This window comes from Sesamum indicum, linkage group LG2 (genome assembly GCF_026168435.1).
Source record: "Sesamum indicum cultivar Baizhima isolate 11 linkage group LG2, ASM2616843v1, whole genome shotgun sequence".
Lineage (NCBI taxonomy): Eukaryota > Viridiplantae > Streptophyta > Magnoliopsida > Lamiales > Pedaliaceae > Sesamum > Sesamum indicum.
Window position 1 is genome coordinate 19,471,091 of NC_142658.1, and position 14,887 is coordinate 19,485,977.

A 14,887-nucleotide genomic window follows, 5' to 3' on the forward strand; every position below is an offset into this window, starting at 1 on the left:
CAAAGTACAAGCGTGTTGACCTGAGATGGACCTGGGATTGGAGAATTTACTACAAAGAAGTTGAGGGGAAATATATTTTGGCAATCGTCTCATGTTAGTTTTTTGTTTTAGGGAAGCGTCTCTGATTTTTTTTTTTTGTTATTTTTTGAGTGAATAGACTAAAACTAGGTTATATATAATCAATCAATAACTAATAATGTAGTAGATAAATAATTATTATTAAAACAAATTAATACACTTATACAATAATAGAACGAATTCATGACCTTTTGATCATATTACTTGAATTTCGCTAATTAAATTAGGCCTTATCGACGAGATTTCTCAAGTCATTTATTTATTTTTACTTTGCGTCCCAAATTCATTGTGCTCAAGGATTTTGAACTTACTAATTGCACGCAATCCTCCTAAGTATATAAAAAGATCATAGTGTGAGATGAAAAGAAAACAAAAATTATGAAAAGACAGTAGTTTGAGATGAGAAAAAAGAAAGAAGTCTGGGACAAAATAAATATGGAGTAAGGTGTATGATGCGGTTTGCAATTTGATTGGTTTCTTATTGTGCGAAATATTATCCGCTTTGGTCTCATATGAACCTCACTATTTTGCTCTAAAAGGAGCCTCGCAGGGGGAAGAGGCATTGAGGTTTATAAGTTATTCAAATTCCTCGTCTGTAATCAATGTGAGATGCTTTGTCTACATCAGTGTAAAAAAAAAATAAATTATAATTGTGGGTTATTAAAAGTATGAAAGTTTATGAAGACGAAGGATGTGGAGAAGGTGAGAGAGAAATGTGGAGTAATGGGTTGAGAAGAAAAAAATATTATAATTATGAGATTATTAAAAATATTAAAGTTACTATTTTGACTAATTCTGTTTTAAGGGACGAAATGAATTAAAGAATAAATTTGAGTATTTAAAAATTGATACGATAAAAGAGTTTTCTTTTGTAATAACTAGTTATTGTTACTCGTGATCGCGCGTAACAATAAATTATAATAAAATGCGGAGAAGTAAGATAAGAGAGAAATATGGAATAGTGAATAGTTAACAAGAAAAAAAATATAATTATGAGAGTATAAAAAATATTAAAATTAGTAAATTATCCCAAAAAAATTAAAGGGAATAAATAAAAAAAAGAAGAAGATAATTTTGGATATTTAAAAGTTGGTATGACAAAAAATTTTCTTTTATCATAGTATAGATACAGATATAGATAAGTTCCAACATTTTGTGTCTTATTGAAGTGATATTAAACAAAAATACATTCATGAGACACTAGTCAAAATAGATAATATCTCATATAATAATATCTTGATTTTATCGCATGTCGCATTGTATAGTTTTTCATTTAAATTATACATAATGAATGAATTATTTTTATTTTAAATATATATATAATGTGCAACATATAATACAATTTATCTGCCATGTGCATGTAAAAAATGATTAATAAATTTATAAACATATGTGAGATCAAATTATGCGCGTAATTAATGCATCAACACTACGAAACGGATCAATTTCTTTTTGCTGATTTAGTGTTTCATCTAATATTTTACTTTAAATATATTTCAAGTGTGTTTGATCCGCACAAAATACAATATTTAAATAAATATTCTATAATTTGTCTTGCACATATAATTTAAATTATGAAATAAAACAATAGATTTGAATCAATTATTCGAATTATCCTCTAGGGCCCAATTGCAAATGATTATGAGATAATATTTTGAAATAATTGATTTTAGATAAGTGATTATCACGTTTGCTTCACATTTATAATTGATTGTAAAACAACAAATTATAGTTATAATTCAAAACTAACATCATTCTTATATCAAAAATTCTACCAAGTAATAAATTAGTGGGTATAGTTAGTTCGATAAGTTAAAATTAATGCAGGTAGAACTAAAAACTATAAAGGGTAAATTACAACCATAATATTTGGATTCGTTTTCTGAGTGTTTTGCTGTGTCTTGCGGAAATAGAGAGAGAAAAACAAAGATAAATAAGTGTGTGTTAGAGATAGTATGTATGTTTGGATTTGTTTTTGGAGATAATTTAAAATAAGTATGATATATTTAATGTTGTGTTTTGGGAGAAAAAAATTACTATTCATTATCAAATCATGTCTTTGGAGATAATTTAAAATAAGTATTATATGTTTAATGTTGTATTTTGGGAGACAAAAATTACTATTCATTGTCAAATCATGCTTTTTTTATATATATTATGTATATATGTGTGTATATATATGTATGTTTTTATGCTAAAACAGTTAAAAACACCTAAATAATGTGTTTTTGAATGATGACAAACATTGGGTATGTTTTGACTTGTCTCGAAAATAAGTTGAAAATGAAAACAAACATAGTGAACGAGTTTTCCTGAGGTTTAGCATAGTTACGAATATCTCCTTATTGTTTGAAAAATTATCAATATTCCTTTAATTTTAGCAGTTATCTAATAATTAGCCGATTCCGTTAGTTTCCATTAGGTTCCGGTTCATTTTTCTTAAAAAATATTTTTTATAATATATATTTAAACTTAATGAATCTAAACTCTTAATTTTCTTTATAAATTTAAGATTTAGCGATTAATATTAATTGATTAGATCTGACATCTCTAATTTAATCAATAAGGATCTGGCGGTCATTAAATAAAAAAATAATATGCAATATGTAAGAACATAACGGTCATTTTATAAAAAAATTAACGACGTTAATTATATTTTATGGAAATGGACGATTGAGTTAAATTTATAAAATATAGGGTGTGTTTTGCCTATATTTAAATCAGAGGGCATTTTTTGCTAATTTTGTAAAACATAAAATTTTTTATTCAATTTGGCAAAAGAAATATTACTCGGATGATTAGAGGAAATTTTAATGTGATTTGAGGTACAGTAGCCCGCGCATTCATCAAGATCAAGTTTGACCAATTTGATTGATGAACGGTGATCCCACGAGTTTTGACCCAGGGAACCAACTGTTCGCATCTGTTTTAATACGTCAAAATAATGACGTCAATATTCAGACCATTCAAATAATATCCTTAACGGTCAGATTCATGTACTATTAAATATAAATCACATTTGACACGTCTCAGAATTGTATAATCTTCCCGCTTAAGGTTTCTTATCGTGTTTTTTTTTTTAATAAATTATAAAGGGTTGTTTTAATATTTGTCATAATTATAAATAATATATTATTGAAAAAAATTACAAATACTCTTACGAAATTAACAATTGCTTAAAAAATATTTCATATTGTGGACTGTCATAAAGGATGTTTGTTGGATGATCATTAATTTTATAAGAGTATTTGTAATTTCAAATAATAAAGGGATTCTATAATTATGACAAATATGATCAATTATGCTAAAGAATTCAACTAAGGAACTAAGACGTGAATTCTATTACTTTCTAATTTATTGAGTATACCAATCATTAGAATGTTATTCAATGCAATTCAAGTCCTTCTTGATTTTATTCCTCAATCCATTCTACTCCCATTTAATCTTGTTCCTACAATCAGTCATATATATATATATATATATATATATTATTTATTTATTTATAACTACAAACATATATATTAGAACATTATAACGAGGGGCAACTAAGATAAAAAAATTATGTAATTAGTTTTTGCTAACATCAAAAATTTTCATTCAAACCCTAATGAAAAGGGACGGTAAATTTTAAAGGGAATATAAATATAATTTTAAAAAGTTTTGACAAAAAATATAATTTCGTATTTTCATAAATAATCTAAATATATATATATATATATAAAATAAATCCAAGAACTCCAATTCTCAAACTTTTGGAGCCACAAACGTGTTATCAAGTCATATTCAGTAATAGTTTGTAAATGAATCTCCCGTACAGTAAGTAGGCGTTGAATTTTCCTTCCTGGTGGAAAAGAAGGGGTGAGAGTAGCAACAATATTATAGCAACTCTGCACAATATTCTGTTCAGTTTTGCTGTTCAATTCTGAATATATGAGATATTTTAATAACTAGTGGAAGCACAAATTAATTGTATTATTATTAAAGATTGATTATGGCTCATAAAAGGTGACAGCAGTCTTGTTTGCTGAAAAACACACATCTCTCAAAAATTATTTGTAATTAATGGACAGGAGAGATTAAAAACTATAACATGGACTCAACCACCATCCGTAATAATATTATGGATAAATTACAACCACTAACATATTCCTGAAAAGTCGAAAACTAAGTGATTCACTGAAATTTGGTATAATTATAAATATCTCGTTGTTTGAAAAATTACTAATATCCCTCTAATTTTAACAGTTAGCCAGATGGGTTAGGTTTTCATTCATTTTTACGGTGAATTGACCAAAATACTCATGTAGATTAAAAATTATAATTTTATATATTTTTTTATGGATTGAGTGGATTATTTTTTTTTTAATAATTTTTATAAAAATTTCATCCATCCCATTTGAAGTTTTTATAAGTTTTTAATTTCTTTTTTTAAAAAACTACAGTAAGGGCAAAGTTGATAATTTTATACTTTCATCCAAGAATTACATAATTCCATCAAACATTAGGGAGTATTTATAATTTTTCAAACAATGAAGAATTACTCGTAATTATGTGAAGCATGAAGAGAGATCATTGTAAATTATCCTAATATTATGGAGTGATGGATTGGATACTAGACGATGAGGATAAGAATAAGGGATGTTGCTTTCTGTCACAAAAGTATTGATTATGGTAGTATAATTTTTAGAAATAGTTAACACATAAAGTCTCTCTAAAAATATGATATTATGTTTTTTTTAAGAAGGTTTTAAAATTATATTTTTACACCCTTTTCAAATATTTACTGTTTACATATGATTCTCCTTCGTTAGGATTTTAATAAAAAACACTGACGTTAAAAAAAAAATTATATATATATTTTAATTTTACCCCTCATTTAACATTGTATGTAGTAAGTTTGTACTTATTATATATAATGATATTAACCTCAATCCATATATATATATATATATATATATTTGTATATTACATATATTTCTATATAAGTACAAAAATATACATAGAAATATTAAATGATGGGCAAAATTAAAAATTTATATAATTTTTTGTTAGCATTAACATTTTTGCTCATACTCTACCCGTCATGTGTACAGGAAGAATTTTCGAAGGGTATGTAAATTTAATTTTAAAACTTTTTTGGGAGAAAAATATAATTTCATATTTTCGAAAAAAATCTAAGTATAATTAGACCCTAATTTTTAATCAGATGTTTACTTTTATCCATACAACATCTAGAGGGTGTTTGGCTAAGCTTTCTTAAAACATTTTATAAATTCCTACATCTTCTTATCAACTGCTACTACTCCGAGCAAGTGCATTACAGTACCATGCTACTACTCCGAGCAAGTGCATTACAGTACCATGTGTCAGATCCAAAATTTATAATAGGGTAGTTCTCCTTATTAAAAAGTCGAAATGGATGTAGAACCCAATTAATTTTGGAATCAATTTTTTTATAAAATAATTTAAATATAATGCATAATTGAAATCATTTGAAGGAGATTTTACTCAAATGCAGTGTTCAATCCAATTAATCCTATCTCCTTTTTAGATGGATGATATATTCAACTCCAAATAGTGGCTGACCAAAACACTAAGTAAACGGGTCTGATTAGATGGCAATGTGGGAGATATCTACCAAAGTAAATCAGACGTACGTAAAGGACTATATTCCTGTTTTACAAGATCGGAATCAACCTTCAATCTCAATCCCAATAATCCAAACAATTGTTTGATGACCCAAATGATGATGGATTTCCACACTTCAAATTTGTATATTTTATACCATATTTCAGATATTGCGTACATCTATTGCATTATTATTTTATTTTATTTTTTCAAAAAAGGACTGAGGACTTGATATTTTATTGGTTATGGAGTCGTTTTCATCCTTAAATTAAGAGTTGCAGTCCCGTCTTTTCATTCATTTTTCTTGCTCATTACTTTATTTTTAGCTTACACTTGCGGTTGAGGGTGGGGGCAGACTAATATCACGGATTTGCAGTTTGCAAAAATACACTTAGGACTATATATTTATGATTTTTATTTTCATTTAATAAATAAATCTTTCGTTAGTAAAGTTCTTTATATTTATTTTTAATTAATTTATTATATATTTATTGCAAATTAAATAATTTTTTTTCCTTATCAAACTACCTTTATTAGGGTCGAGATTTATCTCGTCACATGTATTAGCATGTGAAGACCTGTAAGAGTAGTTAGTCAAAAAATATTGCTTTGACGTATACTAACTCCGTGATAAGTCGATCGAGGATAAATATAAATTTTCATCCAACTTTATTAGTTATGTCAGTTAATACCATAAAGTGTACAAATGGATAGATCTATTTGTTGATCAGAACAAACATCAGAGATATTAAATATAATTTTTAAAATTATAAAAAATCTACATATAATTACATTAAAATTAAAAAAAACATTATATTATCTCAAAAACTAGAGTGTATTATAAGAATGGATAGAGCAATGAGTGTATTGGGTGGGTTATTATTTCATGTAATCGGCGCCGTCCGAATCCGACAGTTCTTTCTGCATCAGAAAACGTTAAACAGTGTTTGATAAACAAATGTTTGCGAAAGATTTCGAGAATATTCGATAATGATGAGGGAACACATGTTCTACCAACTCAACTACATGCACTAAAATGGGTCTACTTTTGTTGCCTCGCTGGGCTTTGTTCATATCATACGTTAATTTCAGCTAATGCTGATGGTGTTATGGGTTGTAATCTTGGCCCGAAAACAAATCTATAAATCATCACTTTTTTGTTTTTTATTTTTATTTATTCGTTAAAGATTAGGATGAATTAAATTTATCTAATTGACTCATATACGACAATCTAATCACTACAAAACATTTAATTTAAGGTAAATTGCAATAACTTTTTATGAGTTTTGACATAATTACCAATATATCATCGTTGTTTAGAAAATTACAAATATTCTTCCTTATTTTGACGTCCGTCTAACAATAAGCCCATTTCATTAGCCTCCGTTATGTTTTCATCTAGTTTTTGTAATGAACTGATCAAAATGCTCTTTTAGATTATAAATTATACTTATATATATATATTTAAAGAAAATTAAAATATTTTTGTGGACTAATATACCATATGATTTTTTACTTTACTCACTCTAAAGATTTCTTTAATATTTTTTCAAATTTTTTTTAAGAGAAGAAAATTCATCAAAACTAAAATAGTAATTTTCACCTTACTATTTAGGGGCTATATAATTATTCTATATTTGGGGGTTGATAATATTCTGAACAATGAATCATATTTATAATTATGTGAAATTAAAAAAAAATAGCAGTAATTTACCTTTTATTTTAATTAAAAATTTGTTGCGCGACATCGTTCAATCTGATTATCGTAATCACATCAACACATTAGGAGTAAGTCCAATTTTCACTTGATCAATCATTTACCGAAAAAAAGTATTTTGCTTTATTTAGTTAAAATGGGAAAATATATTTCTGATGAACTGTTGTATGCCTTTTTTTGTTTTACCATTTTTTTTTCATAACATCAATTATATAATGAGATTGGAGTGTTTTTATTTTTAAGGTAAATTATATTACTATCTCTTAAAACTTTAGTTCAAATATACGCACATTTTGCTTTTTGCTAAATTACGATTACACTCTCTGATATGGGGTTTTTTTGCCATTAAATATAAAATATATTTGTAATTACGACTATAACTTTAATGAATGTATCTGTAATTTTGTAAATTGGTTATTCATATATTTTGACCTAATTTAATAATCATCCAGGGATGAGTATATTTTACACCCCTCAATTACAATCAAATTACAAAAAATTACCCATATTATTTGATTAATCATAATAATACCCCTATGAATGAAATTTCCATTACACCAACACTTTCTAAAAATGTGTGACAAAATTCATCAACATGGATGTCAATATAATTGTTCAAAGAGCAAGGACAGTTCTCATAAAATGATCATAATTTAGGGATTAATTGCTCTAATAATTTTCTTACTGCACACATGCACGCATACATTTAATTACACTTAAACCCTTCTTAAAAATGTGAAATTATGCTTTCTCAAAAAAAAAAAAAATTAAAATTATACTTGCACCTTTCAGAAAGTTCTATATTTACAACTATACGTCTCTTGTAAAAATTTAACGAAAATACAATTTTGCATTTTTAGAGGGGTTTAAATATAATCGATCATACATACATATGTATATATATACATATGTATGTATATGTCAAGACTTGAAAATGATTGTCCCACTGTCATTAATATAGTGAGTAGGAATGATTAATATGCATGTACTGGCTTAGTTATAGCTATGCAATCATGCCTTCTTAGCTGTAAACTAAGTCATTATGTCAGTGTACGTTCTAATCCAGCACTTAATTTACAGGTCTTTTTTTGAGGTAATACTCCTACCAAAAGGTTTGTTTATGCTTAAAGCACAATTCATTGAGAAAGCAATCTCTTACCTCCTTTTCCAATTGATTGTAATGTCAAACATAAACATTAAGTCACTGTATGAACTTGACAACATATAAAAGCACAAAAGCAGCTGATTCAAGAAAACAGTATACAAACACTCTCAACTTTTTTTTTAAATATATATACTTACAGATGGATGGATACATGTAGTGTACAACTAGACCACCTTAGCCTTTCCAAATAAATAAACAAACTCTCATATGTTTCTGAAGATGCTGATGCAAAGATGAGGACACGGAAAAAGGGAGTTATTTACCCCTCTTTTTCTTTACCCTTGAAAATTAAAAATAAAAAGAACAAGAAAAAGAAAAAGAATTGCTAGTCCTAAATGCTACTTCTGCTTACTACACTACACACACATACATTCATCATCCCCCATTTTCCTCAAAAGGGGGTAGATGGACACATATATACCCACAAAAATTTGGGTCTACTATGACCAAATGACCAGGAAATAAAGGCAAAAAGAGTTAAGCAGAACTCAACTTCTTGTCTTCCAAGATTACCACAAAATAAGACCATTTTAGGAGGGTGCCACCCCACTCTCCATATTAAGGGACTTCCAACAGATTTTCACTGCTACTTTGTTCGTTCGATCCATATCAGTCGTCTTGTATTTGCAGTGTGTAGCAGTGAATGACCTTTGAAAATGAAATCTGTAGTTAAGAATGATAAAAGGTATGTGAGACAACGTAATCTAGGTGGTGTAATGATTTTGGAGATAGGTGTAAGTTTGAAATAGTTACCAATAATCTTTTCTTGCTAGTCATATTATGGGACTGTCACTCAAGTTTCTCACTCGGAGCTCAACGTTGCGAAGATCACGGAGATGTTGTAGGATCTCTTGAAGAAGATCCATTCCCTTGTCGCCTTTCTTTAGGGAGCTGATGCAATGCTTAAGGAACTCTCGATCGGCCTCAAGAGCTTGTAACCTTTCGTAAAGATGATCGACTTCCTCTTCAATGGCGAGCTTCTTGTTTTCTGTTTCAAACTTTGACTCATAAGAGTCGTGCACTCCATTGGAACCGAATCCGTTTTCATTTCCATTTGGCATTGCATCTCCATTTTCATCACAAATCGCGTCGAAGAGAGGAAGAAGAGATTTTCCCTTCTGGCCAGCGGTTCTCCTCTGTTTGTGATTCTTCCCATTCGTCATTTCTTTAAGAAAACCATTTGCATGCCCATTTGCTTCACCATGGAAATGAACATTTTCATCTAAATGGTTTCCGTTTTCTTCGTGGAAAATGTCCGTTGCTTCAACATCCTCGAAATGTTGTTCCTTGTCATCATCCAGTGTCAAAAGTTTTTCTTCTAGGACCTTAAGCTGCTCAAGAATGGACAGCCTCTCTTCCTCAAAGTCAGCTAAAGATTCTTCCAAGTTGACAACTGCTTCGACAGGAGTGTTCTGGTTTCCATACTCCTGATGGCTATAAAACCCCTCTTCTTCTTTTGCTTCTTGATTTAGATCGATCGACAATCCATCACTGTCCTCAGCATTGCTACAAGAAGCAGACGAAAATCCACTTCTACTACTTCCGTCTTTGCTTTTCCTCAACAGCCTCATCTTTTCTTTTGTTTCATAATCCAAAAGCTTCTTCCTGTATGAATCCAACTCTTTCTCCAGCTCTTGCTTTTCCTTCTCCCTCTTCACCATAAGTTCGTTCAGAAGCTGCAGAGCTTCTTGATCATATTCCGACTGTTCCTCCATCATTCTCTGATACTGTCGAGCTTCCATCTGCATTGCCGCCTTTTCTTCTTGGAGTCTGTTTATCATTGCCATCGTTTGACTTGCTGCTACAGCAGAAGCACTTCGTTCTTCTTCTAACTCGGCATAGAGTACCTGCAAGGCCTTTCGTTCGGCTCTTAGTGCAGATTTCAAGTGCTCAATAGTAACAACTCCATCACCGCCTTCCAACTCGCTCGTTATACTTCCGTCCAGAGACTCTTCTGTCGCGGAATCCCTTTTCTCAAGCAATAGCAATTTCTTGTGCAACTGATTGAGACTGTCAACAGATGTTGGTGTATCAGGAACCTTATCTTCTTCAATCTCATTTAGCTCCAAGTGAAATGATGCTTGATTGTTCATCGTATTTTCCTTATCCTGAACTGATAAGGATTGTAATTCCACCGTCTGTTCCTCAACTTGCACAGGACCTAATAGAACAAAATTTTAGAACTGGACTGCAGAAAAGCATCAAGAAACTAGAGTCTAAGCAGTATATAAGCTAAGAATTCAGAGATTACCATGATCATCTGCTTCGTAAAGATCGGCACAACTCGTCGAAGGATCTTCACGAATGTCTTCATATGAAGGAACAGAATCTTGAATTTGTATTTCATCTGTTATATCTAAATCAGGAATTTCTGTTCCAATTGAGACATCAGCTTCATTTTCATTGTTTGCCTGAGCTACTTCTTCACATGCTACATTGTCTAGGCAAAGGGCATTGTTTAGTTTTTCGTTTCACATATACCATTCCAAATATTAATGAGATAATTCTTCAAAGATGAAATGAAACAAAAAAGGTATATACCTGTATGAACATCAGAATGCTTTTCCCTTGATGCTCCGCCGAGTTCTTGAACATCGCCTGCCTCTTGAGAAGGCCACCGGGCCAGCGGAAAAGCTTGAAATTTTTCAAACTCCCCTGTCACCAAATGACAGTCTCTAGGATGAAAAACCAGAGAATTTTCATCCTCTTCTATTTCCATGGATTCAAGCATTGCATATTTAGGTTCCTCATTGATATCAACATCAAGAAATGTGTCCACTTTCTCTGTTCTTCTTCCACTCTCCACCACCAGTTCCTCTTTCTCCTCGACCCGAACTTCAAAATCAGGACTAAATGCTCGGTCCTTGTCCTTATCATCAGCTTCAACTTCAACATTCTCCTCGATCTTGTGCTCTTCCGTTACCGAATCGACCAATTCAACCGGAACCAACCTATTACCACTATAGTCCAGAAAGAATTCCAGATGCTGAGGGGGGATTTCAAGAGGAGCATCTTCTTCAACATAGACTTGTACAGACTTATCTTTCATGATCACAGTTGAGTTCTCCTCCTTCAAAGTTTCCTCTGCTTCCAAAACCACATCCACCTTCTCATCTTCTCCCCCTTCCAACTCTTTCAACTCATCTACAGTCACAGCATCACAAACATTCTCTCTTGTTTCCTCCTCTGTTGCTCCCAAATTTCCATCAAATTCAGAAAGCATCAGATATTCATTCTTCTCCTCCAAGACCTTTTCATCATCACAGGAACCAACAGCAAAATCTGACACCTTCTCATCAGAAACACACCCTTCTTGAGTATGATGATTATCATCACAATCTCCAGCCTCAGTAATAAAATTTTCTTTCTGGGCACATTCCAAATCATCCCAAGATGATGTTTTCAGCAACAGATAAGATGAATATTTATTATTTTCCAAACTTACCCCACAACAAGAACAGCTCACACTTACCTCACCATTCTCACCTACCTTCTCTTCATCATTCCGAATCTTTCGAAACCCTTTAACCCACGGAAACAAAGCAAAATCCTTGGACAATCCCTCAAACTCCGGCCTTGAGGACAAGCAATCCTCACACATGTCTTGAGATTCAACCAACTTGTGATGATCCGCACAGTACACCAATCTGGACACCTCCTTGGCGTGAACTTCACAAAGAAGATCTCTGTGCATGTTCTTGCCCCCTTTAGCAGGATCAAAGACATGATCAATCCTAGTACACCACAGACACGGAGGCTTAAGCCCAAAAAACTCAGCAAACTTGATGATCAGGTAGGAAAACAGGGAATTCAACAGGAGTAAGACTATCAAAACCCATTCAAGAACTGCGTAGATGAGAATAAGCGTAATCTTGTTGGTGTTCCTGTGCAACATGGTCGCAAATCTGTTTGCAGCCATGGTTTCCAGACACCTCAGTTACTGTGTATATGTATATACAGCGGATGAACAGAGACAGAAGTGATTAATGTAATTAACAAGATTTTCAGAAAATGAAAGGGGTGGAATCCAAGCTGTTTAGAGAGAGAGAGAGAGAGAGAGAATAAGAAGAAGAAGAAGAAGTAGATGGAAGAAGAGTGGTTTTATCTTATGTTGTTTGTTTACAAGAGAGAGAGAAATGGGCGGTTTGAATGAGAAGCAGACAGCCAAAGAAGACTTGGAAAACTTTAGAAAAGAAGCAAAAGAATTTTAATGAGAGTATTTAAACAAATGTTTATAAAGCAATTTGGAGCCTCCCTTCACACTTTTCACAAAGTTTCTTCACATCATTTTCCCCTTTTTTTGAATTAAAAAATAATATAGCTGGTAAATATATTCTTTTAAATTGCAAATTAGCCCCTCTTAAATTTAATTGAACCATTAATATTAACAAAATTACCATCCCATAAATTTAAATACTAAGTTCATAAGAATTATTAGAAATGAACATATTTAATATTAATATCTGCTTGCGAATTTCATCGTGGACATAATTTCTTATTTCTGTATATGTGATTTTTAAGTATGTATAATGTACACGTATTTTTTGTTTGAGGATTAAAAAATACTAATACAATCAATTAATTATAGTACTCAAAAATAAATAAAAAAAACCCACAATGAAATTCAACTTCAACTCTATAGATATATATTTTTTAAAAAATAATTTCATAATATTAAAATTTTAAAATAATTAAATAATGACAGTAACGTTCGAATTCTTGCCACATTTTCCACCTCAGCCGTTTTCATGAATACGCTCTCCTCCACCTCCGTATATTTTAGGCTTGTTAAAAAAATGTTGCCTTTTTTTCATAAAATATTTTGAAATTATAAGAAAAATGAATATGTTATTAATAAAGTGAAAAAAAAAATATTTAATTATATGGCAATTAAATTATTGGTGGGGGGTGGGGGGATGAGAGGCCCCTCCTCCGCAACCCCATGGGTGGTGTTGTCAACTTTGGATCCAAAACACCTTTTGCTTTGCCCGAACCCTGCCCTGCCCACCTCCCACCCCCCCTCTATTTTTCTACACGGGCATCAAACGGGTGGGCCCCACCAACCAATAAAATGAGTTGATGGGCCAACCCGAAAAGCAGTTGTTGGGCCCCATTGAAGGATGCCGGATGCTGGACCTCATCATATCTGTTTTTCATCTTTTCCCCTTTTTTTTTCCTTCTTTTTTTGGGTTTTTGGTCAATAATCAAATATTTTTTTCACAGTTTTTTTTTATTTATTCAAAAGTATTCTTTGCAGGTACATGCAATTAATTGGCAATTCACATTCTTCTTTGCTTAATTTACCATTGATTTTTTTTTCTTAAAATATAGATTTTGATCTGACTTCTAGTCGCACACTGTAATTAGTGTACTTACGTGGTGTATTGTTTACTTTATTTGAAATTATACAATTTTATCTTAAAAAAAATTTCATAAAATAGAGGAGACCTTCAGTTTTAAAAATTGGCTAAGTTTCCAATGAAAGATGAGAATTAGTATTTTCCAACATTTAGAGGGACTTCAACACGATACATTGACTTGTTTTCCGCAAATTGTACCAAATGATCTAGCGTACACTCGCACATCAGAACCAAAATTCTTATGTGAGGTATTATCTACTCTTGAAAGAATCACATGATTTTCTTCGGAAAAGCTTATCACAAAATAGACTATGTCTTGAAATTTATAAGTAGCGCAAATTCCTCGTCTGTCCAACATTATCAGTCCCAAACAAGGCACTATGTAGACAACGGGTGCTTAGGAAGGGAACTCTAGACAAGTGGCCTGACATGAGTCCTAACGTTGTCCAGCATCAGGTTTATTATAGAATATAGCTAATCATATTCTCTGTGTTCTCATATTATGAAATATGAACATAAATATATTTTACACATTTCGTATTACGAAAAGAAAAATAGTATGAATCAGACTCGAATAAATCAAATTAATCGCATAATACGATCATCATATAGTCCCAAAACTAATAAATCACTTGGCAAGAACAACAAAACTTACAATATGATTAACCAAGTTTGATTTGGATAAAATGCTTATGTGATTATTCTTTTTAGTTAGCCTCTTTTTCAATCTTTTTTTTTTTAAAATGTAAGGATGAAAATAGTTTTTGAGGCACTAAAAGTTAAAATGCAGTACACAGGTGAGTGATGCATAGGCAAGGCTGTTCCAACCTTTTGTGCAACAACTGAATCATTCTCTGCATAGGGGCGGTCCAATAAAAAATTATTTTCTTGTTTTTATGGAAGAGGATAAATTTGAAAATATAATTTCTTGGTCCCCCA

The 14,887-nt window shown here is 31.0% G+C and overlaps 1 protein-coding gene across 2 annotated transcripts; it reads right to left on the bottom strand.

Moving 5' to 3' along the window:
• Positions 1–8,684: 8,684 nt before the first annotated feature.
• On the bottom strand, positions 8,685–12,776 carry LOC105156226 (myosin-binding protein (Protein of unknown function, DUF593)). 2 transcript variants are annotated; one of them, XM_011072301.3, is made up of 4 exons: positions 11,130–12,776; positions 10,840–11,019; positions 9,342–10,749; positions 8,685–9,251 (listed from the first exon to the last, which is right to left on the bottom strand). In XM_011072301.3, the coding sequence occupies exons 1-3, from the start codon at positions 12,505–12,507 to the stop codon at positions 9,362–9,364; spliced, it is 2,946 nt and encodes a 981-aa protein (XP_011070603.1). In that variant the 5' UTR covers positions 12,508–12,776; the 3' UTR covers positions 8,685–9,251; positions 9,342–9,361. The 2 variants fall into 2 exon arrangements, with proteins under 2 accessions (XP_011070603.1, XP_011070602.1); XM_011072300.3 differs by having other exon boundaries at positions 10,840–11,028.
• Positions 12,777–14,887: the final 2,111 nt, after the last annotated feature.